This window comes from Polypterus senegalus, chromosome 2 (genome assembly GCF_016835505.1).
Source record: "Polypterus senegalus isolate Bchr_013 chromosome 2, ASM1683550v1, whole genome shotgun sequence".
Taxonomy (NCBI): Eukaryota; Metazoa; Chordata; class Cladistia; order Polypteriformes; family Polypteridae; genus Polypterus; species Polypterus senegalus.
Window position 1 is genome coordinate 283,621,880 of NC_053155.1, and position 24,662 is coordinate 283,646,541.

At 37.3% G+C, this 24,662-nt stretch overlaps 1 protein-coding gene across 1 annotated transcript in view; it reads left to right on the plus strand.

The window, feature by feature from the left end:
- abcg1 (ATP-binding cassette, sub-family G (WHITE), member 1) overlaps positions 1-24,662 on the plus strand; it is a 69,879-nt gene that overhangs the window by 20,196 nt on the left and 25,021 nt on the right. Inside the window, exons 8-12 of the mRNA XM_039746500.1 lie at positions 156-270; positions 7,662-7,780; positions 11,149-11,283; positions 12,448-12,616; positions 17,230-17,330. Coding sequence (XP_039602434.1) covers positions 156-270; positions 7,662-7,780; positions 11,149-11,283; positions 12,448-12,616; positions 17,230-17,330 — 639 coding nt within the window. The remainder of the gene's footprint in view (positions 1-155; positions 271-7,661; positions 7,781-11,148; positions 11,284-12,447; positions 12,617-17,229; positions 17,331-24,662) is intronic.

The window sequence follows — 24,662 nt, forward strand, 5'->3', positions numbered from 1 at the left end:
GAAACAAACAGGATATACACAGTTCCAGTACTGTACTGTGCATCCTTTATTTTCTGTCTGTATATTGTACTATTAAATTATTATGAGAGACCTTTGTTGAAATAATATTGACATCTTGTGTTATTTTTGACGTCATTGTGTTTGAATCTCTTCAGCTTTACGTTCTGAGTCAAGGTCAATGTATTTACAATGGCAAAGTTTCAAATCTAGTTTCGTACCTTGGGAACCTTGGTCTCCACTGCCCCACATATCACAATCCAGCTGACTTTAGTAAGTAAAGTTTTTTTAAAACTTTTGATAATTTCTTCTTAAGTGTTCTTATTCACATGTTCAGAACTTAATACTACATTTTGACTTAAGCCTGATTTTATTTCTGTACTGAGTAGAAATTTACTAAAGTTATACAGAAATTGGGATAGTTAATCTAGCTCTGTTTTTAGTATAAAACATATGTTTAGTAGATAAGTCAAAAAGTTATTTCTTCATAATTGTGGTATCAATTTGTCACATTGTGTTTTGTTCTGTTTTTTGTAAGTTAAAAAATACCAGCCTGCTCTTGTGTCTTAAATTGGAGATGAAGGGTGCCAAGGTCTAAACATTAAAAATCAAAATCCTTAAACTTACGGGATACATCCATTTTTCAAGCCAACAGTTGTCGCATATTGACCTGCGTCTTGAGATGACACACACATTACAAAACAGCATATCCATATCAGTTTAGGCAGAAAAATAGCAAAACATAACATTTTTTTGTAAGATTTTGCCATTTTAAAGGAGGTTGTGCACTTCACCTCACTACAATACTTGTCTTTGTCTTCCCAGGGTCTTACCAGGGGCTCCAGTGTATACTTTTCACCTCAAAATATCTTAACCTGCTGTTCTTTTCACATGATTGCATGCTTTGTGCATGTTTAACCTCTCTCTCACTGTCACTAGACTACTGAAATATGTGCTTGCATGATGATACTGGTGGTAGCAGGCAATATCTTTGTGAAATAATGCAATAATTACTGAGAAATAATGTCAGGAATATGTTTTAGTATGATTCTGCATGTGTGCCAAAATTAAGGGTGGTACACAAACTGGAAATGTCAAAACTTGACACATGATGGCCGCTGCAAACAGACAAGCAAACAGGAAACATGTCTTTATTCAAGAAAATAGTACCAAGAATGTGTGATAAGTCAATTTTCTTTTGTTGTCACAAACAGCTTGAAAACAACAAATGTATCCCTTAAAGTGTGAGTATACATTTATGAGCTGTGTAGTATATTATTACTATTTTCAGAAATTTCTTCAGAGAACACAAGATCCTCAATGTAACTTTTGTTGTAAATGCTTTGCTGTCATTACAATTAAACAAATGGAACTCTATAAAGATCTATTTACATATTATGTACATGCACATTGTGGAAGGCTTTGGATCTCTGTGATACTATGTTAAATCTTGTCCATCTTCACTAGTGAATAATCAGTGAACATGGGCTGAGTATCTTTTCATATATTGCACTGAAGTTTGGAAGGAGCTTGAGCAAGGCTTGCCACTTGTCACTGTAGATGGACTGCCGTCATATACTGTACAGGCAATCATATTTACAAACACTGAGAGAACATTAATCACATTTTTGATAGAGCAAAGACATTGCAATTCCCAGAGAGAACTTGCTTGAACACATGAAAACTACACACAGAATTCTCCAAGACATAGAGGAAATGTAAAAGTTGTGAAATTGACCATCTGACTCTTGATGGCAAATGTTGACAAGTTTTTGATGCACCTTGGTTCTAGTGTAACAACAGAATGTGCATTTAGCATTTCAGATGATAGTAAATACACAAAAAAGGTATGTTAATGCACAAAGAAACTGTTATATTTTCAGAGCATGCAGACTGGTTTGTGTTCTTAATTAGAAAATTAGCAGAAATACTGAAAGTGTATAAAAGTAATTCAGAAGACCACTATAAAAATAAATCCCATTTAAAATATACAAAATACATCAGAAAGCAAAAAAAAAATCTATTTAAATTTATATTTTTTGCACAATTAGGTCAGAACTTCAATTGTGTATAATAAAAGTACTTGGTCATTTAATAAGTGCAAAAAAATTCATTTTGTTGCAGGCAGTTAGTAATGGTAATAAATGCCTTTGTTAAGAAAAACACATTTAAGCCATTCATGACTCAACAAGCACATTTATGTTAGGAGCCTATTATTTTAGATCACAATTACACCAGATGTGCAGAGATAACTACATTTATTTTGGGAATACTGTATATGTAGGGGTAAGTATTAGTATTGTGACTGGGTCAAACTTTAGAAATTTCAGCTATAGGATGAAAGGTAAGTCATATTTGACAGTGTGATCATGTGTTCTGTTGTATTGAGGGAAATCTTAAGAAAAATGTCTTATGACCTGATTCACTTATGTATTTTTATATTATTGTAAAACAGGCATGTTGGGCCTCTGCTACTTTTCTGCATTTGTTTTTAGTCATTTTTTGTGCGTGAAGAACGATTTTGTAATCGGCCTTTTATTGACATAACTCTCTGAAATGGGTAGAGGTTAGGCAGTAAATGCTGATTATGATTAAATATAATATTATATAAGCTCTCTTTTGGAAATTTATTGATTGTATTTTATATGCTGTAATGTAATCCTTAAGCTCATTAAAATAAAACAAAGATAGTTAATTGAATTTCTTGACAGTGTTACATTTATACTGGTTTAATTTATGTACGCTCTTGAAAAACACTATAGATATTTTTATAGAAAAGGTTATTTTTTTACTTAAGATTTTGTAAGAGTAATGTATATTCTGTGAGGCTTACGTTTTCCTTTTCCTACAGCCTTCTATTCTTACTTATTTAAACAAATCCTTATATCAGTTGACTATCATGTGTTTTTCATATGGCACATTTCACAGGAGACGCATAATGCAAGCAGGTTTTTGCAGTCTTTTCTTGTGTGGTATGGTCTTGCTTCTTTCAGTTTTATGATATGTACTTCTTCTACCAAACTAGGTTGAATGGCAGATAAGCTAGAATCAGCCAAGTAATTAGAAAGGGACTTGGACAGAACACAGGCTTGGGCAGATTTGTGGCAGAAATTTAATGTAAGTAAATGTAAGGTATTACACATAGGAAGTAAAAATATTAGATCTAAGTGCACAATGAAAAAGTGCCCTTTATGAGAAGAACCTAGGAATCATAGCTTCACTACAGTATCTACATTTAGGCAGTGTACAGAAGCCATTATGAAGGCTAATAAAATGATAGGTTATATAGTGCCTTGCAAAACTATTCAGTGTTTGTTCCTGTTTTTTCACATTACCCCTGGAATTAAAAAGGATTATGAAGGGGTTATCACTATATGATCTACCAGATAATTTTATTGTGACAGCTGCAAGCATCTTTGGGAATGTCTCTATTAGCCACTGGGATTTTCACCTTTTCCTCAAGGCAAAACTGCTCCAACTCGTTCACGTTAGATGGGTTGTGTTGGTGTACAACAGTCTTCCAAGTCATGCCACAGATTATCAATTGGATTGAAGTCTGGGCTTTGAGTAGGCTGTTCCAAGATATTTAAGTGTTTCCCTTTAAACTATCTCGGAGACTAGGGATCTGGACCAGCAAATGTACATTTGCTGGTCTGAATCCTGTAAATGCCATAAGTGATTACAATCTGTTGGACCCTTGAGCAAGGCCCTTAACCTGCAATTTGCTCTCTCCTGGGTATGTCATTAACCTGTATCCAGCCCTGCAAGCTTGTCTTCCAACCTGCAGTTAAAACTCGGGGGTTGGTGGCAGGATTGGTGGCCACTATTAAAAAAAACCCATTCCACTCAAACTAGTGTGATGCTGAGTTGTCATCTTTTGCACCGCTGCACTTGGGTCCTAATCTGGGATCCTCTGTTTGTCCTCTGTTTTGTCGTGTAGTGGGTGTGGTAACATGCTGCATCAGTGCATTCTCCCAACCTCCTCCTTTAAACCACTCCAATGTAGCTTTACCAGTAACTTGAGAGTCATTGTCCTGCTGAAAGGTGTACCTTTGTCCCAGTCTCAAATCTTTGGCAGACTAAAACAGGTTTTCCTCAAGAATTGTCCTGTAGTACCATCCATCTTTTCCTTCCATCCTGACAAGTTTTTCTGTCCCTATTGATGAAAAAATCCCCACAGCATGATGCTGCCACCAACATGCCTTCTCTGTGGGAATTGTGTTTTTGGAGTAATGGGAAGTGTTGGGTTTGCATCACACATGGTGTTTCCCATGATGGCCAAAAAGTTCAGATTTAGTCTCATCTGACCAGAGAACCTCCTGCCATGTGTTTGGAGAGTCTGCCACATGCTGTTGTGCAAACTCCAAATGTGTTTTCTTATTTTGTTTCTTTACACAATGGCTTTTTTCTGGCCACTTTTCCATAAGGCTCTGTGAATTGTACGGCTTAAAGTGGTCCTATGGATAGGTACTCCCATCTCTGCCTTGGATATCTGCAGCTCCTTCATTGTTATCCTTGGCCTTCCCTTGTTAGGTATGTAGTCATGCCATTTCGTTTCCATTTTGTTATAATGGATTTAATGGTGCTCCGTAGGATACTTTATAACCCAATCCTGATCTATAGTTCTCCACCACTTTGTCTCTGACCTGTTTGGAGTCCTCCTTGGTCTTTATATTGCTTGCTAAGTGTTGTTGAGTTGCACACAGGTGGACCCTAATCAACTAATATATGCCTTCTGAAGTTAAGAGGTTGGACCATGTCATATTTAGGAATTTCATAGCAAAGTGGATCAATACATATACATATTTGGATTCGTTCATCCGTCAAATCAACAAGGACCATCTAGTCATCTGGTTAAGGATGGGGTGGGTCTGGGTGTTTGCGTAGATGGCTTACTAGTCCGATTCGTGCTCGGAATAGTCTCTGGCAATGCGGACAGGAAATGGTTGCGACAGACGACGGTCTAATGCTGTTTTTTCTGACTTGTCTACGTTGTTCAGCTGCCGCGGTCCTGCTGGTTTCATAAGATTGAGCCCCCTTCTTGACAGCCGATCTCCATTTGGTTTTGTCCTGAGCTGTCTGTTCCCAATTAGTAGGATTGATGTTGAAGGCTTTCAGGGCTGCTTTGAGTGTGTCTTTATAGCTCTTATGTTGACCTCCTTGGGAGCACTTGCCTTGCGTGAGTTCACCAAAGAACAGCTTTTTAGGAACAGCTTATATATATATATATATTATTTTCATTCAAATTCAACAATGTGGACTATATTGTTAAGGTCATTGCATAAAATCCAAATGAAAATCCATTTTAATTCTAAATTGTAATACGACAAGACAGGACAAACACCAAGGCACTGTATAGCTTGATTGCTGTATAGCTTGATGTCTAACCTGAATCAAGTGAGGATATGCTTAATCTATATATTATACTGAAAGGCCTCACTTGGAGTTCTGCAGTTAAGTTTCCTCTGCAGGCTACAGAGATAATAAGAGATAATAGTGTTAGAAAGTCCAGAAAAGAGAAACTATCCTGATTCCAGTTCTGCAAGTTGCGAGTTATGAGAAAAAATTGAAGGAGTAGAATATTTTTAGCTTAAGTAAACAGACTTAAGAAGTGATACAATTGAAGTTTTTTTAATTATAAAACAAGTACATTGAATTATGGCTGTTACTTTAAAATTACTTCTTGAACAAGAACATTGGGACACAGATGGAAACTTGTTATGATTAATTATCTTAGAATGTTAATAAATTTTTCTTCACCCAGGAAATCATACATTCTTAAAAATGGTCTTAAAATGGCACTTTATTGGATTGTGTGGTTCCTTGTAGAACCATAGCTTGACAAAAACTTTTAATTCTGGGAATGTTTTTTTTTGCATTTGAAATTGATTTTTTAAAAAGGTACCTAAAATGTGGAAAAAACAGAAAACATCAATTGTACAGTCAGCTACCCAGCATGATACTAACAGATCAAGAAAGCATGAACTTTGCTAGCTGTATTGTTTATTATATGCACCAAGAGTGATTTTAAGATCATGAAACTATTGGTATTTTAAAAAAAATTCTCCTCTGTTGATGGCATTTTACAATTTTAAAATTATATGTTCATTCTGGAGCCTTCAAATAGATGGTTCTTCCAGGAACCAAAAATGGTTCCTCTATGGCATTGCTTTGAAGAACCACTTAGGCTTCTTTATTTTTAAAACTTTAGATAGACAAATAAATTATCAAGTAGTGTGGTAGAGAGCAGGACTTTAGGCACCTTGAAAATACAAAGTGATGTTACTTCGGAAGAATTAGTTGGATAGGATTGGTGATCTTTGTTGGGTTGAATAACCTGTCCTGTTTTATACATTGATCAGTCCTTTAATGTCAGCAAAACCATAGACTTAATACATTTGAACTTGAAATTGAACTTCCCATCATTTTTTCCATTATTGGCATGTATTAGAACCAAAGACAGACTATGTACAAATTACTTGAATGCTTCATTAGGTGCATTAACACAAATTGCCTGCCACAGACTTTGTCAGATTGACTAGTTGTAGTTTGACCAAGTATTAGAATGGGCAAGACACAAAATCCTAGCAACTTTTAACAGTAATTTGATTTTTGGCATTAGACATGACGGATGGCTATAGCTGGTCTCCCAAGATTGTTAAGCACAACAGTCTTGAGTGTTTACAGAGATGGGTACGAAGAGCAAAGAACATCCAGTAAGTGGTAGGATCAAAAACACCTTTTTAATTAAAATGGTCAAGGAAATGGCCAAACTTGTTGAGTTAAGGAAAATGCCATATATTTTTATAAATCAGGCCCTTGTATCTTTGAGCATACCTTGTGCTGGATCATGCTAGGTTTCACTCCTGTTAACTTAAGAACAGAAGAATGAAGCAACAATGGGCAAGTGATCACCATAACTGGTTGAAGGTTGAAAGAACATTAGTCTGAAGATGTTCAATTTGTAACAGCTGATGATAGGGTCATAATTTTCAGTAAAAAACATGAAACCATGAATCCTATGGATCCATCCTACCTTGTGTCAGTGATACAGGTAGATATTGGTAGGGTAGTGATGCTGGAAATGTTTTCATGACATGTTATGTCTAATAATACCATTTGAGCATCATTAAATACTACCGTATGCTTGAGCATTTTAGTAAGTTCATTATTTTATGGCCGAACCTACCCTTTTTCAATTGGGTAACTCCTGCAGGATACTGCCATGTCACAAAGCATGCAACATCTTGATCTGGTTTCGTTAACATGAAATTGACTTCAATTTACTCCAGCAGCCTGTACAGTCCCTCAGGTATCTGTTCAATCATGCTCATTTTAGGCAGCTGCTACTGGAGGTTTGTACTATGAATGTGTTGCTGTAAAACATGGAAAAACGCATGATAGTACTGGGGCAGCATGGGTTAGAATTACTAAGAAGTGTTTCCAGCACCTTGTTGAATCCATGCCTTGAAGAATTCAGGCTATGCTGGAGGCAAAAGGAGGTCCTACTTAGACTTTGAAATGTGTACCTAATAAAGTGGCCACTGTTTATCAGTGGCTATGGCTGCCCTTGTGACAGTTTACTTTAATATTTGGGACATTGAGTTTTTCCAGTTATATTTTAAAGAATTATTTATTATTTTTGCTGTTTCTTCTCAATTTAGTAATGGAGATTGCATCAGGAGAATACAAAGACCAGACTTCTCTACTTGTGAATGCTGTAAATGAAGCAAATGAAAAGGAACAAAAAAATGAGACTAGGCACAATTTTCCCCAAGATGAAGTGAGTCCTACTGTAAATACTCTTAACACATTAGATTAGTCTATTCTGTTGTCCTAAGTAATTTAAGACTTTAGGAAAAGGCAGACATCTAAGATAAGCGTGCACAAATTTGACAAAAAATACAGGGGCTAGCCTACACTTGTGTTTAGGCAACATGAGAGAAACATGGCTTTTGGATCTTTCTGCTGTTCTGACTTGATTGCCATAGCTACCCAAAAACTGCATGCACACTCAAGTTTTGCATAAAATGAAAATAACCACACACCATGCACTTTTCATTTTGTGCAGAGCAGAACAAAAGACCTTGCTTCTTTACTGCAGCTTTACAACACTCATGGTGACAGCATTCTTATAGTAGTACAGTAATTATTTCTTGACTTCCTTATTAATGGCATTTTATCTGCTGCCTAACTTCTAATCATTACCAAACAATATACAGTGCAATTTATTTTTTCATTGGGAATTTCTTTTTCAGCTCTCATGTACTTTTTTCCTCGGAGCAAGTGATAATATTGTTAAAGAGTATAAATAATACAAATTAAAACATGCGATCAACCATTATGCAAGTGCATTTCTTTCCAAATGGCGAACTGGGAGGTGGGAGGTTGGAGTGAGATTCTACTATGCTGTTAATTAATTTTCCTGAAATATGAAGGGCAGCACGGTGGTAGCGCTGCTGCCTCGCAATAAGGAGACCTGCATTCGCTTCCCGGGTCCTCCTTGTGTGGAGTTTGCATGGATTTTTTTTTGTTCTTTATTTCGCCTTATGTAATTTCTCGTATTAGGAATTTGTTAGTTTTCGTAAAACCTCTTGGGGTCAGGGCACAGGGTCAGCCATTGTACAGCACCCCTGGAGCAATTGAAGGTTAAGGGCCTTGCAGAGTAGGATCTATTTTGGCAGTGACAGGGTTTTGAACCGGCAACCTTATAGATACCAGAGCAGATCCTTCGCCTCATAGCCACCACTCCGCCCTTGTTCTCCCTTTGTGTCTGCGTGGGTTTCCTCCCACAGTCCAAAGACATGTAGGTTAGGTGCATTGGCGATCCTAAATTGTCCCTAGTGTGTGCTTGGTGTGTGTGTGTCCTGTGGTGGGCTGGTGCCCTGCCTGAGATTATTTTTTGCCTTGCGCCCTGTGTTGGCTGGGATTGGCTCCAGCATGGCCTTGTGTTAGGATATAGCAGGTTGGATAATGACTAACTGACTGACTATATGAAGGCTGAATTGTACAAAATACTGTTTAACTTAACTGTTGCCACATCTGAGCCCAGTGACTTTTTTTTCAATGGTGACATCCTTCTGCATAATCTGCCTACTAAATAACTTCAACTTTCTGCAGTGTGATGGCATTTGAGACATAAATGGTTTTTCACAGTACAAATTGATTTAAAGAAAAAGAACTAAACACATTCAAAAATGTATCAATCAGTAAATAAATATCACTTGAACATGTAGTACACACCAAATTGCAGAATGTTACACGTCTTCCATGCAACTGTGTTAATCATCAACATAAAGATGCTACAAAAGGTATCAGATAAATCAGACTACAACATTGACATGTGTCTTGTGACATGACAGATGAATATTGAGTAATCTTAAGATTAAGAAATAAACTAAAATGCCTTTAGAAATAGGTTTTGACAATGTAGGATAGAGTGGGATTGACACTCTATCCTACATAGATAGATAGATACTTAGCACTTGTTTGCTTTAACTTGACAAACAAGTGTTTTTTGCTAAATTATCCTCCCGTGGCTACTCTTTGGAATGCAGGTTCTGGGTGTTGCCTAATGAGGCTGATCAAGTACCGGCAAATAGCATCCAAAGATGTCTCAGCATGGCACCATTTGTCCCATTTGAGCAATGAACCAACACCCATAACTCAACTTTGCACCAGTTATGGACTCAAAACGTTGGTCTCGTATGCACCCAAAAAGAAACAGCAAAATCTCCACTTCTTCATTTTCAAACCACTGTACATGCTAGACCTAATTCATCTGCTCTCTGCTCTTTGTTATCCTGGCCATAACTTCTGCTTTATGCAGGAACTGTATTGCCTAGCATGTTGCTATAACAAAGGGTGAGCAATACTTATATTCCAAAGAGTAACCTAGTGCTGGACCATGATGGTGGTGGATGTAGCTGAACCACTGAGTCTGGTCTTGCTAAAGGGCAGCAAAGTGGATAAGTAAAATAGACTGTACATAAAGCAACATATTCATCTTGCTGACGAATGGGAGATGACTGATCACACTGCCTGCCTCTTAAGTTGTAATTTTTATGCTAACAAAGAACCACTGTGTGTGAAATCTTTAGGACTGTAAAATGCAGTCCAAGCTGTAAGCACAAGCTGAGATCAAAGTAGAGAAGCATCCAGACAGAAAAGGCAGAAAACATGCTAAAAACCCTAGCATCCAGACAGAAAAGGCAGAAAACATGCTAAAAACCCTTCCAACACGTGCCGGACAAACTGACCCTGAAAAGATTGGCACAAAGCATCACCTCCAGCTGGAGACAGCAGGAATCAAACTAACAACAAGTAATCCCTGTATATGTGCTCTGTGCCTTGTAAGAGAATTAAACCAGGACACCAGCACAGGTGTGGGAGAAATGGCCTTGATGCAAGTCGTCCCCAGGATACAAGGGTATGTTGTCTCAGAAGAAGGAGAGGATCTGGAAAGTGAAGATTGGAGGTGTAAGGTTCTTTATTAGGCTACTGTGGAGAGTAAACAAGAGAGCCACCTTGCAGAATACGCAGGATTTGATGGCATGTCCAGTCAGTACCTTTTTCATTTTCATTGTCTTGCTTCTGTTCATTTCTACAATGTCTTCTATTTATGGCTTTCATTTAGCTGAATCTTGTTCATAGAATAAAAGCATTTTTCTTAACCTTTTTGCTTTGTGAATTCCTGAGTGCAAAAAGGTTTATACATGCTCATCCATCAAAACACATTATATATGACTACCATGTATCTACAGTACAGTGGGAATGCTGATTGATGATAAATACGGTATAATAGTGCCAGTAACAAAGTTAATGCCTTTTGCAAAAATGCACCCTTTTTTCAGTTTTTAGCATCACTTTAATGTAAGAAAAAAAAGTACTTAAATATCTATTAATGAGAATATGCAAATGTATATATGTTAATAAACTCTGCGGTAGGCTGGCATCCTGCCTGGGGTTTGTTTCCTGCCTTGCGCCCTGTGTTGGCTGGGATTAGCTCCAGCAGACCCCCGTGACCCTGTACTTAGAATATAGCGAGTTGTATAATGGATGGATGGATATATGTTAATAACTATATTAACATGTTTGAAGAAATAACAACATTGCTATAACTGTTTAGTTTGCTTTCTGTTCCTTTTAAAGCCTGCATACCAGTGTTGTCAGGTTTTCTATGAAGATGCACCGATGGAAGAAATCCGTCACACCTTCTCTGCCAGCTTCTTCACTCAATTTAGTATCTTGTTCAGAAGGACACTTCTTGTAACATTAAGAGATTCTGTAAGTGTGCTTTACTACAATGCATTACTGTTAGAATGTTGTTTCTTTTAAACATTATTTATAGATGATTTTTATTTAATGTCTTACATTATATTTTCATGGAGAGTTTGTTTTACTTTAACTTTTGGGTCTTACTATACTACTATTTATTTTTGGCTTTGTTTATGCAGTGCCATCTATATATGTCACATGACCACATTTGTCATGTCAGGGACAATGTCTGAATTCGTATAAATATAGCAGTCACATACTGTAGAATTCTACCTTGGTATATAGGAAAAGCTTTCTTGCAGTTTCAAGGTAGTTAAGCCTGAAATTTTCAAGGAGTCTTTAGTTTGTTACTCTGGCTCCTTTAGCAAGATTATTCTTTTATATTAGATTAGATTTATTTAGATTATAAATTATTTGTGCCCAAACTTGACTTCATTTACCTTTGGCTTAAGCTTTACTACTTAACTTGTTATTGTCTCCTGTTTATTCTTTCTCATAATGATCACCAAAAGTTTTATTCAACCTCGGGTAGAATTGCTGTTAACTGGCATGTAATTCCAATTCCCTTTACTGTAACTGTCTTAATAAGTGGATTGAAAATGAACTAGTAGTTTACATCTAGATTTCTTCCACACATCACACATTTTTTTCTCTTAGGGTGTGTGATTTTGCACTGCAAAGGACTGGCATATATATTGTCCAAATTGGTTGCCTCTTACCCTTCACCCAGTGCTGCTGGATTGTGCTCCTTTTGAGAGTAAATAATATAGATTAAATTTATCCCTCAGAATATGTATTGTAGGAATAAACATATTTATCTATAATGTCTGTTTGGTTTTTGTCACCTCATACTAATACTAATTACATTTGTTGAATAGACTTTCTTACTAGCTGTCACTAGATGACTCAAGGCAAGTGAGCAGTGCACAATTATACCAGAGTCAAGCTGGCATACCTTTGTGAAACAACACAATACTGCTGCAAAATAATGCAATACAATTCTTTTGCAAAATAACACAGTAAACATTCTTTTTGAGCTTCTGTAGAATCCCTTGCTGTCTACTTGAACATTTTATTTGTTGAAATCAGTTTAAATCTAATTTTAATCTTTTAAATATTTATGTAAATCATTTTGAGTTATATTTTTGAAATAATAATCTTTTTTTAATCCAGGTCCTGACTCATCTGCGCTTCATATCTCACATTGGTATTGGGATCTTGATAGGTTTACTTTATCAGGGAATTGGAAATGATGCAACTATGGTGCTCAACAACAATGGCTTTCTGTTTCTCTCTCTACTGTTTCTCATGTTCGCAGCTTTAATGCCCACTGTTCTAACATGTAAGTAACATGTAAGCAAAAGATTTTTGTTTTATGTTATAATTTATACAGAGAAGCATATACAGGAAGCGTTTATTTTTTCTTAAGTCTTTTTATTCCTTTTTCAGCAGCACTTTGCAGACTTATTTTATAGTGGCGAGACAGTTCGTTAAATAAACACCTACTTTTCAGATGATTTTAAAATAGCCTATTATTTGTGCCAGATACAGATGTACTACCTCTTGTTTGTTTTGGTTTGTGGTGTTTTCTTGAAGGTATGTGACAGGAAATGGGCAGTTTTTGTACCCTTTTCTGACCTTTCTGGACTGGCTTTTCTCCTAGGATTATCTGGTTTTCCCTCATGGGCATGTCTCACACACTTCTGGTCTGAGGCGGCTGGAGATCTTGATGTCATTTTCAATTAAAACAAAAATGATTAGAACACCAAATTTCTTCAAAAAACATCAAATTGAGTTTTGAAGGTCCTTATACTACCAATCATTATTATGCTCATTCATATTGATGAGTCAGTGGTATAAAGTGAAACTTTATAAGTTTCACTTTGCAGAAGATTTTGTGAAACACTATTAAAATTTACACCATTGACAGGAAGGACACTGTTTATAGTCTTTCCTATAAGCATTTTTCCTATGCCAAATTTTCTTCCTGTTATTTAGTGTTTCAATAAAGTTCTCTAGTGAAATAGATACATCTCTGGGCTCATAATCTGTCACAGGCCGACATTTTTTTGATTCTTGACATTTATGTTGTGTTTATTGTGGGAGTACAATGCTTACTTTGCTAATTATGATGGCAGTCCTAAATATGCTTTAAAGACAGAAACAATACTCTGTACAGTTATTCTTGGAACATGCACATGCTCAACATAATCTATAGGAATCAAGACATAGGAATCAAGAAACCGGAAGGAGAAGATACTAGTAGGTAATGGCAAGGGGCAAGTTTACAGTTAGTAAAAACACAGTAATGTATCTATCCAGTAGTGCATTTTAAGTTAACATCGTGTGGAAAATACACAGCATATCACGTTGGGTAAAAACACAGTAATGTTTCTATCCAGTAGTTCATTTTAAGTCAACTTCATGTGGAAAATACACAGCATATCACATTTTTAGCACTGCATTCCTTCACCAATAAACCTGTAAACAAGAATTTAGGGAGCAACGTTCCTTGTCTTCCATGCTAAAAAAGTAATTATAAAAAATCCTAAATAAACCTGCAAGACTTTGATGTTTCATAATCATGAAATTACATGCAAAATTAATTGTAGAATCAATTTAATGAACCTGTTATGTTAAACAGACCTGGCTGTTCTGTATATCAGTACTCATTGATAACTTATTTCACTATTTAAGCAAAGTAGGCAGACATCTAGGATGGCAAAAGTTTGAGGAGATTGGCATTTTTTAAGCAATACAGACCTGTGAACACTCAGGCTTATTATGACTTCATATTTTTATATTTTATTTTTCTATAGTAGTGATGCTTGGTCTTAATGTTTGACAGTGTACCTACACAACCTAGCAATATCATGGAGACTTATCCACACAGCCTAGCAATATCATGGACAATAATAATAATAATAATTATAATAATAATAATCCTCAAACTGCAGCATAGAAGACAAAGACATTGCAAAATAAAAGTAAATGATCAAAATGGTAACAGGACTGAAACTCTTCAATGCAATGCTAACAGCTTATTTAATTCAAACTATTGTATAATCAACTCCCAAATGAGCTCACATTGAAACATCTGTTTAAAACTTGGCATTGTATCTGAGATTCACTTTCGGCAAGCTAAAGAAGTTCTTTCTTGTTTCTAATTGTTTTCTCAAACGGCAGGTCTCCGGACTGTATTTTTCGGAGAAAGTCTTGTCAACCATCCCCCTCTGCATTCTCAAATTGTAAATATAATAATCTTCATACCTAACTGTTCCCAGTCCTGGCTACTTTTTGTGTCTGTGTTTCTAAGTACAAATTTGGCAGTGATGATTCCACTCAAAGCAAAGTGGGTGACATTTACAACTTAGTCTTCAAAAATATTAGAGCTGGTTCTCATTCTTATGTGGTTATGGTTCTGTGTTTGAAGAAAAACTTTCTTATATAAATTTTTCTTAAACAAGTTTATATCTTTGTCCCTGTGTTCTTGTTGAAGAATTTGTTTTAAAGTAACAGTTCATCATAATTTTAAGCATTTCAGTATATCTACAGTATTTGCAAAAGCTGAACAGGTTTAACATCTTTCAGTCTTTATTCACAGCCTGTATCTCTTGGTCCTGGACTCTTCTATTGACTTTCTCTAGTGCTGCTATGTCTTTTTTGTAATACTCCAGGTGAGGCCTTAGTTCAGTGAATTAGTTCATTGTATATACCCTAAGCATAACCTCCCTTGACTTGTACTTTTCACGTTGTGTCCTATATAACCTAACATCCTATTAACCCTCTTAATGGCTTCTATACTCAGCTTGGATGTACACAGTGATAACCCCACTACAACTCCTAGGTCCTTCTCATAAGGTATACTTTCAAGTTTCAAACCTCCCATTTTGTATTCAAATCTAAAAATTTTCCCTCCCATGTGTAATATTTTGCATTTATTTACCTTAAGCTTCATCAACCTCAAATCTGATAAGGCATATATTCTGTCTGGACCCTCTGTAATGATTAATTTGATTCTAGATTATTTGCCAATCTACCTAGTCTGGTATCATCTACAAACTTAACCACCTTTTTTTTTTTAATTCTAATCTAGATCACTTATATGTATTAAAAAGGGCAGCGATTTGGCACTGATCCCAGAGAAACACTGCTTTTTAAGATCACCTAATTATAAGCTATTCTCACCATAATTCATCCATAGTTCCCTCTTTATGTCAATTTTTGCACCCATCTAAATTCTGCACTTTGAATTCCCAATTCATAGTTTGTTCGGTAGTCTCTAATGAAGATTTTATGAAAAGCTTTCATAAATCACATGCATCTCTGTGATCTTATAGTTTTATTCCTTTTTCATAGAATTCTAGCATATCACTGAAAAATGATCTTGCACCTACACCTGTCTTTGTCACAGTCTTTTCCTTTGATTATTTTACCCATGATACATGTTAAGCCTATGGCTACTTGGGTCAGAATGATCACCTTTTTTGTATAATGCGAAAATATTTACTTATTAGATTTCAGGCTATTTAATCTATGCAGAACATTTCCCCTCTAAAATTTTAAAATCATTAAGTACCTTCTATTGAATCCATGTTCCGGTTGGGAGGATATCAACCTCTTCACATTGTAAACGTCAGGAAAATTCAAGAGAATTCATTAGAGAACCCAATATTTCAGTATATATTTTAGTTTGCCCTTACTTTTCACAATGCATAAATCTATTACTTGAATGACCTTTTACTACCAATAATACATTTCATTTATATAACACCTTTCCCATGCTCAAGGAATTCCCATTATACAGTTTTGAAAGTAAGGGGCAAACTTTGAATTGAATATATTGCCCCTTTTGTCCTGAAACATGAATTAACCTGAGTCTGCACTATTACTACAAGAAGTGAATTCATTTATTTTCTGATCTAACATATTCCAGTACAGGATCATGGAAAACTGCAGCATGAGTAAAATGTAGAAACCAGGTTTTGATAATGTCCTATCATTCATAAGTAGATTTAGAAATAACCAGCCAGCCTCATTTGTTTGCCATTAGAATGTAAAAGGAAAGAGGACAACCTGAAAGAAATCTAGATGGACATAAAGGTACTAAATACATGATCCAGTGTCACAGGTCAGATTTGATCCTAGTAGACTTTGGGTGCTGGCCTGGCCAGTGCTTGGAAAAAAATCTGGTTGGTACTGGAGGAGGTGTTGGTGTGAGGTGCCTACCCTGTCATCTGAATGTGGATCTCAATGCCCCAGTGCAATGATGGGGACACAGTGCTGTAAAAATGAGGTCCTGACTCACTGTGGTCATTAAAGGTCCCTGGTCATCCTTCATAAATAGTAGGATGTATCCCAAAGTCCTGACTAAATTGTCTACTACAACCTGGTAATTTTGGCCCCCTGAGCATCCCCTGTCTCTGATTGGCTAAGTATCTCTCACCCGTTCACCTTAGCCAAACAGCTAATGTGTGGTGAGCATACTGGTGCATTATGGCTGCCGTTCCATCATCTGGGTGGATGCTACACATTGGTGGTGGTTCATGTGGCTCCTCACTCATTGTGTAAAGCTCTTTGAGCACCTTGAAAAGAGCCATTATAAATGTAATGAATAATACTTTTAATTATTATTATTAGTAGTATTTACTATCGGTCCACTTTGCATAAAATTTATCCATTCAAATTTCATGAACATTCAAATTTCATGAACTAGTATACTGAACCAGTTTCACTGTTTACCATATGAGGCATAGTATAATTTTTGTATGTCGTTCTTCTAATGTTTGATCACCAACAGGTTAAATTGCTGTTAAAGGAATTAGTCTGACAGCAACCTTGGGTTGTTTGAATCAGCAACCTTAAGATTTTGAAATTAAATGCTTTAGGCCCTAGACATTAACACCTGGGCATTTGTGGAAATGAATTTGAAAATGGTTTATCTTTCTGTTGCAGTTCCTTTGGAAATTGGAGTTTTTCTCAGAGAACATCTTAATTATTGGTATAGTCTGAAATCCTATTATCTATCAAAAACAATGGCCGATTTACCCTTTCAGGTAAGAGTCTGTTCTTTTTAGTGAAAAAGCTTTACTATACAACATATGTACAGCTCCAGATAGACATTAACCATCTTTCCATTTTTCCTAACCTGTCTATCCAAAGCAGAGTTCTGGGTCAGCTGCAGCCTTTCCCAGTAGTCATCAGGTGAAAGAATGAAACAACACCTGGACATGGCACCAGAGTGTAGATACTAAACAATTATTTTTCTAAAGTTTTTCCTAAAACCTGAGAGTGGGGCCTTTCATTAATGAAACAGCTTGGAGGTCCAAGAAAACTCATTTGCACCAGCATACCATACTGCTTTACACACACCACCATACCAAGCTTGTTTTTTAATGCATCCCCATATTAGTCAAATTCCAGCAGGTGTGAGAGATTACTGATGCAATTGCTTATCACTTGTTTCCTACTATAGTAAAGGAGGGTTAAAAAATGATTAAATGACCTTGATAAATGCAATGCAGTCCTATCTCGCAACTGTTTTTCTAAAGTGGGATTACTTGCCGAGTTTAGCAGATGTCAAACGAATAATGAAAGACTTCATGAAAACATGTAGGATATTTTGCAGATTTGTCCAATTCATGGTATAGCAGAATTGTGTAGCCTTACTCTATATGAGCTGACCAGTTACAGTATTTTCATTAGTGTAGACATTACACAGAGAAACCATGGTCTACAAAATGGGATTTTCCCTAATGATAATAAAGGTTAAGGAAAGCTCTTGAACACAGAAAGTAATTTTCAGCAAAGGTGTATTTAGAGTGCACAGTTAATAATCAGAATGATCAAAGATCAAAATAAACAAAGGATTCATGACTACAGTTAAGTGAAAAGGGTTAGTTTACCTTAAAACTGTTGAAGTGTGACAATATGAATTATCGGTGTAGGTCAGGTGGTTAGCGTGTTGGACTTTTGATCTAACGATTGAAGGTTCAAGACCAATGTAACATAATTTTTTTTATTTAAGATATAATTTTGATTAATTGATACTGAAGTTTTGTCAAATTACTTCAATATGAAAATTAAGCAACATTGGTCAAGTGGTTAGCATGTAAGACGTTTACATAATTTTATTCGTCTTGCCCTCTCTGTTTGCCTTGGTCAATTTTTGTAATTAATTTTTTATCCACTTTTACTGAACCAATGATATCTGGTGACAATGCAATATTTTCATCTGTTTTGACCCGGGATCTGTACGTTAATTACGTCAAATTTAAATTTCTCATTAAGGTGTCATTTTACTTGGCTTTTCTCCTCATTTTCTTATAATATACTGTACTTTTAGCAATTACACATGTATTTATTGCTTTTAACCAATACACATACTGTATATATGAAAAATAAGTAGTGTTGGTCAAGTGATTAGCCTTTTGGAATTTTGATCAAATGGTCAAAGGTTCAAGACCAACATTGACAAACTAATAAAAAAAAAATCAAACTGATTAATTGCTATTGAAGTTTTGTCAAATTACTTCCATATGACAGTTAAGCAGCATTTATCAAGTGGTTAGCGTGCTGGACGTTCAATCAAATGGTCAAAGGTTTGAGACCAATGTACACAAATGTACATTTTTTTAAATGTTACCAATTTTACATCATTTATACACAAATTTTGCAAAATATTCTTTTCAGTGATTTAGTGATATTGGCTCAGTGGATAAGGTGTTGGGCTTTTCTAAGAAAGATTGAAGTTTGATTCTCCAGTAGACAAATTCAAATTTCCAGTAATTCACACATCTAAGGTTTCACTGTGAGTAGGATTTTGTGAAATGAGAATTGAACATGAATGATTGTTACATTTCACTTTAAGATCGTAGGTTTGATTCCACTTTGTTGCTAATGTCATTTCTGTCAAATCACCTTTCCACCCAAGTCAAGGTTTTTGTAACATGCCAAGGACTATGTGACATTAGGGTAGCTAAAAATATATATTAAAAAAGTTAAGGTGATTAAACAGAATCGAATCATACTTGGATGTCATTTTCTTTCCATAGTTAAGCTGGTTAGAAATTACACTTAATCTATGCATTTGAATTGAATTAATTATATACATTGGCCAATACATAAATGTTGCTCTAGTTAGTCTAGTTGCCTTTTTTTTTTAAACATCCAAAATGTCACCATCTTTGTGGTATAACTAACACGGGGCAAATGTAAAAAAAAAAATTGTATTGTGGAATATATTAAAATGTTTAGAAGCTATTTATATCACAAATCAAATTATTACAGCAGAAAAGGCATGTTCAGTATGGTCAGTTATGTTATATGAACATTGTTAATGTCTCTGTCACACAAAACCTGGGAAATTCTCAGTTACTTCTTCTTCATCTTTCGGGCTGCACCCGTTAGGGGTCACCACAGTGGATCATCTTCTTCCATATCTTTCTGTCCTCTGCATCTTGTTCTGTTAACACCCATCACCTGCATGTCCTCTTTCACCACATCCATAAACCTTCTCTTAGGCCTTCCTCTTTTCCTCTTCCCTGGCAGCTATATCCTTAGCATCCTTCTCCCAGTATACCCAGTATCTCTCCTCTGCACGTGTCCAAACCAAGGCAATCTCGCCTTTCTGACTTTGTCTTTCAACTGCCCAACTTGAGCTGGCCCTCTAATGTACTCATTTCTAATCCTATCCATCCTTGTCACCCCCAATGCAAATCATAGCATCTTTAACTCTGCCACCTCCAGCTCTGTCTACTGCTTTCTAGTCAGTGCCACCGTCTCCAACTTATATAACATAGCTGGTCTCACTACTGTCCTGTAGACCTTCCCTTTCACTCTTGCTGATACCCATCTGTCACAAATTACTCCTGACACTCTTCTCTACCCATTCCACCCTGCCTGCACTCTCTTTTTCACCTCTCTTCCACTGTCCCCATTACTCTGTGCTATTGATCCCATGTATTTAAACTCATCCATCTTCGCCAACTCTACTCCCTGCATGCACAGCATTCCACTGACCTCCCTTTCATTTACACACATGTATTCTGTCTTGTTCCTACTGACCTTCATTCCTCTCCTCTCTAGAGCATATCACCACCTCTCCAGGGTCTCCTCAACCTGCTCCCTACTATCGCTACAGATCACAATGTCATCAGCAAACATCATAGTCCACGGGGATTCCTGTCTAATCTCGTCTGTCAACCTGTCCATCACCATTGCAAATAAGAGCTCAGAGCTGATCCTTGATGTAATCCCACCTCCACCTTCAATTCATCCGTCACTCCTACCGCAGACCTCACCACTGTCACACTTCCCTCGTACATATCCTGTACAACTCTTACGTACTTCTCTGCCACTCCCGACTTCTTCATACAATAGTACCCTGTTATATGCTTTCTCCATGTCCACAAAGAAACTCCAGTACCATCTCAGCTAAACACCTCCATGCTTCCATAGGTATGTCATCTGGACCGATGGCCTTTCCATTTTTCATCCTTTTCAAAGCTGTCCTTACTTCCTCCTTGCTAATCCGTTGCACTTCCTGATTCACTATCTTCACATCATCCAACCTCTTCTCTCTCTTGTTCTTTTCATTCATCAGCCTCTCAAAGTACTCTTTCCATCTGCTCAACACACTCTTCTCGCTTGTGAGTACGTTTCCATCTTTATCCTTTATCACCCTAACCTGCTGCACATCTTTCCCAGCTTGGTCCCTCAGTCTAGCCAATCGGTACAGGTCCTTTTCTCCCTCCTTAGTGTCCAACCTCTCATACAACTCATCATACGCCTTTTCTTTAGCCTTCGCCACCTCTTTCTTCACCTTGCGCCTTATCTCATTGTACTCTTGTCTACTTTCTGCATCTCTCCAACTATCCCACTTCTTATTTGCCATCCTCTTCCTCCATATACTCTCCTGTATTTCCTCATTCCACCACCAGGTTTCCTTTTCCTCCTTTCTCTTTCCAGATGTCACGCCAAGCTCCCTGCTGTCACCCTTACTACATCTGCTGTAGTTTCCCAGCTGTCTGGTAACTCTTTCACTGCCACCCAGTGCCTGTCTCACCTCTTCCCTAAACTCAACCTTGCAGTCTTCCTTTTTCAACTTCCACCGTTTGATCCTTGGCTCTGCCCTCACTCTCTTCCTCTTCTTGATCACCAATGTCATCCTACAGACCACCATCCTATGCTGCTTAACTACACTTTCCCCTGCCACCACTTTGCAGTCTTCAATCTCCTTCAGATCAACTCTTCCGCAAAGGATGTAATCTACCTGTGTGCATCTTCCTCCACTTTTGTATGTAACCCTATGTTCCTCCCTTTTCTTGAAATACGTATTCACCACAGCCATGTCCATCCTTTTGGCAAAATCCACTATCCTCTGACCTTCTTCATTCCTCTCCTTGACACCATACCTACCCATCACCTCCTCATCTCCACTGTGCCCTTCACCAACATGCCCATTGAAATCCACTCCAATCACCACTTTCTGTCCCTTGGGTACACTGTTCATCACTTCATCCAACTCACTCCAAAAATCTTACTTTCTTGCCCTTGGCACACCCAACCTGTGGTGCATATGCACTAACAACATTCATCATCACACCTCCAATTTCCAGCTTTATAATCATTACTCTGCCTGACACTCTTTTCACCTCCAAAACACTCTTGACATACTGTTTCCTAAGAATAACAACAGACCCCATTTCTCCTCCCATCCATACCATTAAAGAACAATTTGATCCACCTGCTCTTACTCCCCTTCCATTTAGTCTCTTGCACACACAATATATCAACCTTCCTTTTCTACATCATATCTGCTAACTCTCTCCCCTTACCCGTCAATACTGCCAACATTCAAAGTTCCTACCCTCAGTTCCACTCTCTTTACTTTCCTCCTTTCCTCCTGCCCCCGGACACATCTCCTCCCCCCACCTTCTTCGGCCAACAGTAGCCCAGTTTCTGCCAGCACCCTTTTGGCTAACAGTACTTGTGGCGGTCGTTGTTAACCCGGGGCTCGACCAATCTGGTATGGAAATTTGTATTGTCCGCATATTGATTTGCCAAAATTGTAACACCGGATGCCCTTCCTGACGTAACCCTCCCAATTTATCCGGGCTTGGGACCAGCACAAAGAAACACACTGGTTTGTGCATTCCCTGTGGCTGGGTTGGGAAATTCTCAGTTACTCATTCTAAGAATTCATTTGCATTTTCTTTGTTTGCGCATGTCAGTATTGCCCATTAAATTTGTGAGGTCATGAGGGATTCTTTGTGCACATCCAGACAAAGAGACAGGATTCTCATCTGGAGTACTGTGTACAGTTTGGGTCTCCAGGCTACAAAAAGAACATAGCAGAGCTAGATAAAGTCCCGGCAAGAGTGCCTAGGCTGATTCTAGGGCTACAAGGGATGAATTATGAAGAAAGATTAAAACAGCAGACCCTTTTCAGGTTAAGCAAAAGAAGACTAAGTGAAGACATGATTGAAGTGTTTAAAAATATTAAATGAATTAATACAGTGGATTGAGACTGTTATTTTAAAATGAGTTCATCAAAAATACAGGGACAAAGTTGGAAAAAACTTGTCAAGGGCAATGTGGTAGACAGTGGGACTTTAGGGATTTTTAAAAATGGTCTTGAAGTTTTTTTTTAGAAAAATTAAGTGTCAAGTGTTTTGGGCTGAATGGCCTGTTTTCATTTAGATTGGTTTAATGTTCTAAAAGGTGCAATCAAGGTCCACAGTCACTGAATTCATTTTGTGTCTTAAATACAATGATTGTCATCAATGATTGAATGCTGCATTTGTGCTGCTCATGTATTTATTGCATAATGTATCTAAATAATTTAACAATTAAGAAACAATACTCCGGTGCATGGAAAATCAAAAACAATTTCAAGCAGTGGTTATACTGTACGTAATTTACTATTCCCAATATAGGCATGAAATTTTATTTCAACAACTGCTCGTGTGCCCACTTAACAGAAGTTCTACAGTTTCCTCTTTTGCTTTATTACATTGTGGTTCACTTATTTCCCTTATCATCATTCCCAATTTCCTGACACATTCCTGATGCATAATTATTGTAGGTGGCACACGGGATGGATGGGCACCCTGGCCAGGAACCAGGAAGATCTCTTACTCGGACTGGGGGGCCCCGTGGAAACTTTAAGGCCAAGACAGGGAAGGACATCGCAACTGATCTAAGCAGCTCTAGCCCTAATGGGTGGACGGAAATGGTTTCTTACCTGACAGGTGTCCCAACCGGACATGGAGTTCATACCTTCCCTTGCCACAACAGAAGAAGAGGACTGGGAAGGACTGTCTATGAGTAATATAGAATCCCCCCAGGCGCTAGATGGCAACAGCCGTCCAATTTTGCACCTATTCGGGAACCAACAGGGAATGCTAGGAGTTGTAGTCCAGCAGCACAGCCCTGCTGGTGTCCATTGGTGCCGAAATGAGGTACTACAGGGAGTTGCACTCCCCAATTCATGGGACTTCCGTATGACCCAGAAGTACTTCGATTGGGCAGTGTCCCTAGCACTGGAAGTATTCCCAGGTCCTCAATAAAAGGGACCGCACTCCCTTATCCAAGTGAGTTGGAGCTGGAAGGACATGGAGCAACACTCGACTGAAGGAGGGTAGTGCAGTGGTGAGCGGATTTAGAGAGAGAGAGAAATGAGTGTTTTTGTTACTTTTGGAGGCTTTGTGTTAAATAAACACTCAGTATTTGACTGGGACTCTTTGTGTGTTCGTGTTTGGGTTTGGGGCCACAAAACAGTCAAGGTTTTTTGTAGACTTAGTTCATAAATGTTTAAGTCTCTTGAAAATTGTTATTTTTTCATGGCTGTCATGGTGTGTTATGTGCTAACTAGCAAAATACCCGCGCTTCGCAGCGGAGAAGTAGTGTGTTAAAGAATTAATGAAAAAGAAAAGGAAACATTTTAAAAATAACGTAACATGATTGTCAATGTAATTGTTTTGTCAGTGTTATGAGTGTTGCTGTCATATATATATATATATATATATATATATATATATATATATATATATATATACACTCACTAAAGGATTATTAGGAACACCATACTAATACAGTGTTTGACCCCCTTTTGCCTTCAGAACTGCCTTAATTCTATGTAGCATTGATTCAACATGGTGCTGAAAGCATTCTTTAGAAATGTTGGCCCATATTGATAGGATAGCATCTTGAAGTTGATGGAGATTTGTGGGATGCACATCCAGGGCACGAAGCTCCTGTTCCACCACATCCCAAAGATGCTCTATTGGGTTGAGATCTGGTGACTGTGGGGGCCATTTTAGTACAGTGAACTCATTGTCATGTTCAAGAAACCAATTTGAAATGATTCGAGCTTTGTGACATGG